Source organism: Myotis lucifugus, unplaced genomic scaffold (genome assembly GCF_000147115.1).
Source record: "Myotis lucifugus unplaced genomic scaffold, Myoluc2.0 scaffold_60, whole genome shotgun sequence".
Taxonomy (NCBI): domain Eukaryota; kingdom Metazoa; phylum Chordata; class Mammalia; order Chiroptera; family Vespertilionidae; genus Myotis; species Myotis lucifugus.
Window position 1 is genome coordinate 1,388,605 of NW_005871108.1, and position 2,426 is coordinate 1,391,030.

Sequence of the window (2,426 nt, forward strand, 5' to 3'; positions counted from 1 at the left end):
GTCACCCGCGCTCTCCCGCCCCACGACCTGCAGACTCACCCTGAGTCAGCCAGTCTGGGCGCTTCCACTCCCGGGACTCCAAAGCGCCGAGGGGAGCCGGCGAGGCGCCCCCAGCGGAGAGCCAGACCCCCCGCGGGTTCCGCGGCGCCCCGCGAGCCGAGCCGGAGTCGGGTTTCGGGACGCCGGGACGGGACCGGACCACCGAGGGGCCGGGGGAGAAAGGCACCCTGGCCCGGGTCCCCCTCCCGCCCGCGGGAATGGTACGGCCCGGCCGAGTTAAAGGTCTGGATGGGGGAGGCGGCCAGGCTGGCGGCGGTGCGATGGGGCTGCGCGCGGGAGGAGCGCTGGGTAGGGCCGGGGCGGACCGGGGGGCGCGCGAAGGACCCGGGCCCGGCGGCGGCGCGCAGGGGGGCAGTATCCACTCGGGTTGCATCGCCGCTGTGCACAACGTGCCAATGAGTGTGCTCATCCGGCCGCTGCCGTCTGTGCTGGACCCGGCCAAGGTACAGAGCCTGGTGGACACGATCCGGGTGAGGCCCCGGGGACACCGGCGGGAGGGAGGGAGGGCGCCGGAGGAGGCAGGTCGCACTGGACGCTAGAGGGGGCTGGTTCCCGGCTCCTTCCGAGCACTGCATTTGCTGTGTGACCTTGAGCAACTGGCTGGGACTCCCTGAGCCTCGGTCTCCTCCCTTGAGCAAGTAGGAGGGGTTGATGAAAGGATTAAAGTAACGATCGCCAACAAATAGCACTTCGCTGGGGCCCAGGAGCAGTTCTAAGTGCCTGAGCTGCTTCATGCCAACAGAATGCGGTAGATACTTCTGTTGCTCCTCTTACAGATGAGGAAACTGAGGCACAGGAGGACGTAAGCAACTTTTTCAAGGTCAGAGCCTGGCCACCGCACTATCTTGTCCCCTTAAGCTGAGTTATTTCTCCACGAAGCACTTCTGTCCACCTGAGATTATATTAGACATTTATTTGTGGGTGTTTTGTTGTCTGTCTGTTCCACCTCCTGTGAACTCCACAAGAGCAGGGACCATTCCCAGCACGGTGCCTGGCTGTTTGTGAAGGATCTAGCCCTGCGTGCTGTCACCCTGGGCCTTTGCACGGGCTTTTTACCCTGCTAGGAAAACTCTTCCATCTCTCTTTATTATGTCTAACTCCTCCATCTTCCTGTCTCAGGGTCAATGTCTTCCCTGACCGTCCCTGCTGGGTTAGAGGCCTCCCGTGGGCCCCTAGCCACCTGCATGCCCACCAGCAGAGTTCTGATCCCACTGGGTTTTAATGGGCTGTTTAGACACCTGTCTTCCTCGTTAGAACCATATGCTCTGTGAGGGCCAGAACCAGACCTTTGCTCACCATAGGTATTTTCTGCTATGGCTACTATACCAAAGTACCAGGAACTTAGTGGCTTAAAACAGTACAGATTTGTTATTCTGTCGTTAGAAGTCCAGAATGGAGCTCACTGGGCTAAAATCAAGGTGTCAGCAGGGCTGCATTCCTTTCTGGAGTGTCTAGGGGAGATTCCATTTCCTTGCCTTCCCCATTTTAGAGGCCACCACATTCCCTGGCTCATGGCATCTTTGCTCCATCTTCAAAGCTAGCAACATCAGACCTCCTCTTCTGCCAGAATAATCTCCCCTGTCAAGATCCTTAATTGCATCTGCCAAGACCCTTATGCCATATAAGGTAACATATGGACAGGCTCCAGGGATTAGGATGTGGACACTTGGGGGAGCTGTTATTCTACCCATCCACCCACCATCATGCCACTAGCACCCAGCATGGCTGCCCCTCGTTAGGGCCCCTCCACCAGGCAGGCTGTGCTTTGCGCTCTGCGTCAGCTTCTTGGCTTTCAGCAGCCCCATAGAGCAGCGGTTCTCAACCTGTGGGTCGCGACCCCTTTGGCGGTCGAACGACCCTTTCACAGGGGTCGCCTAAGACCATCCTGCATATCAGATATTTACATTAGGATTCATAACAGTAGCAACATTACAGTTATGAAGTAGCAACGAAAATAATTTTATGGTTGGGTCACAACATGAGGAACTGTATTTAAAGGGCCAGAACCACTGCTATAGAGTGTCTTACTCCCATTGTACCAATTAGGAACAATGCTCAGCTGCTCTTCGGAGGAGCTGAGATCCAAATTCAGGTCTGCCTGGTTCTGGAGCCCTAGGTTGTAATTGCTCGTAAGTTACTGCTTAATGATCATTTCTGGAATAAATGGATAAATGAATCCATCAAAATCTACACTAAATCAAAGACAAAGATGCTAAATTGACAATACTGTCGCTATGCCTAAGCCACGCCCCACCAGCCAATCAGAGCGACTATATGCCAATTTAACCCCACCAAGATGGCATGCCGGCAGCCCACGGAACTGGAAGCATCAAAAAAGATTGGGGTGCCCGCGTCGATGGGAGAGA

The 2,426-nt window shown here is 55.9% G+C and overlaps 1 protein-coding gene across 2 annotated transcripts in view; it reads left to right on the forward strand.

Annotated features, from left to right (window-relative positions):
- Nucleotides 1–304: 304 nt before the first annotated feature.
- SRXN1 (sulfiredoxin 1) overlaps nucleotides 305–2,426 on the forward strand; it is a 4,509-nt gene continuing 2,387 nt past the window's right edge. Inside the window, exon 1 of one of the 2 annotated variants that reach the window (XM_006089372.3) lies at nucleotides 305–503. In XM_006089372.3, coding sequence (XP_006089434.1) covers nucleotides 321–503 — 183 coding nt within the window. In that variant the 5' untranslated portion in view covers nucleotides 305–320. Of the gene's footprint in view, nucleotides 531–2,426 lie in introns of both variants that reach the window. The other variant, XM_006089371.3, reaches the window with a different exon arrangement.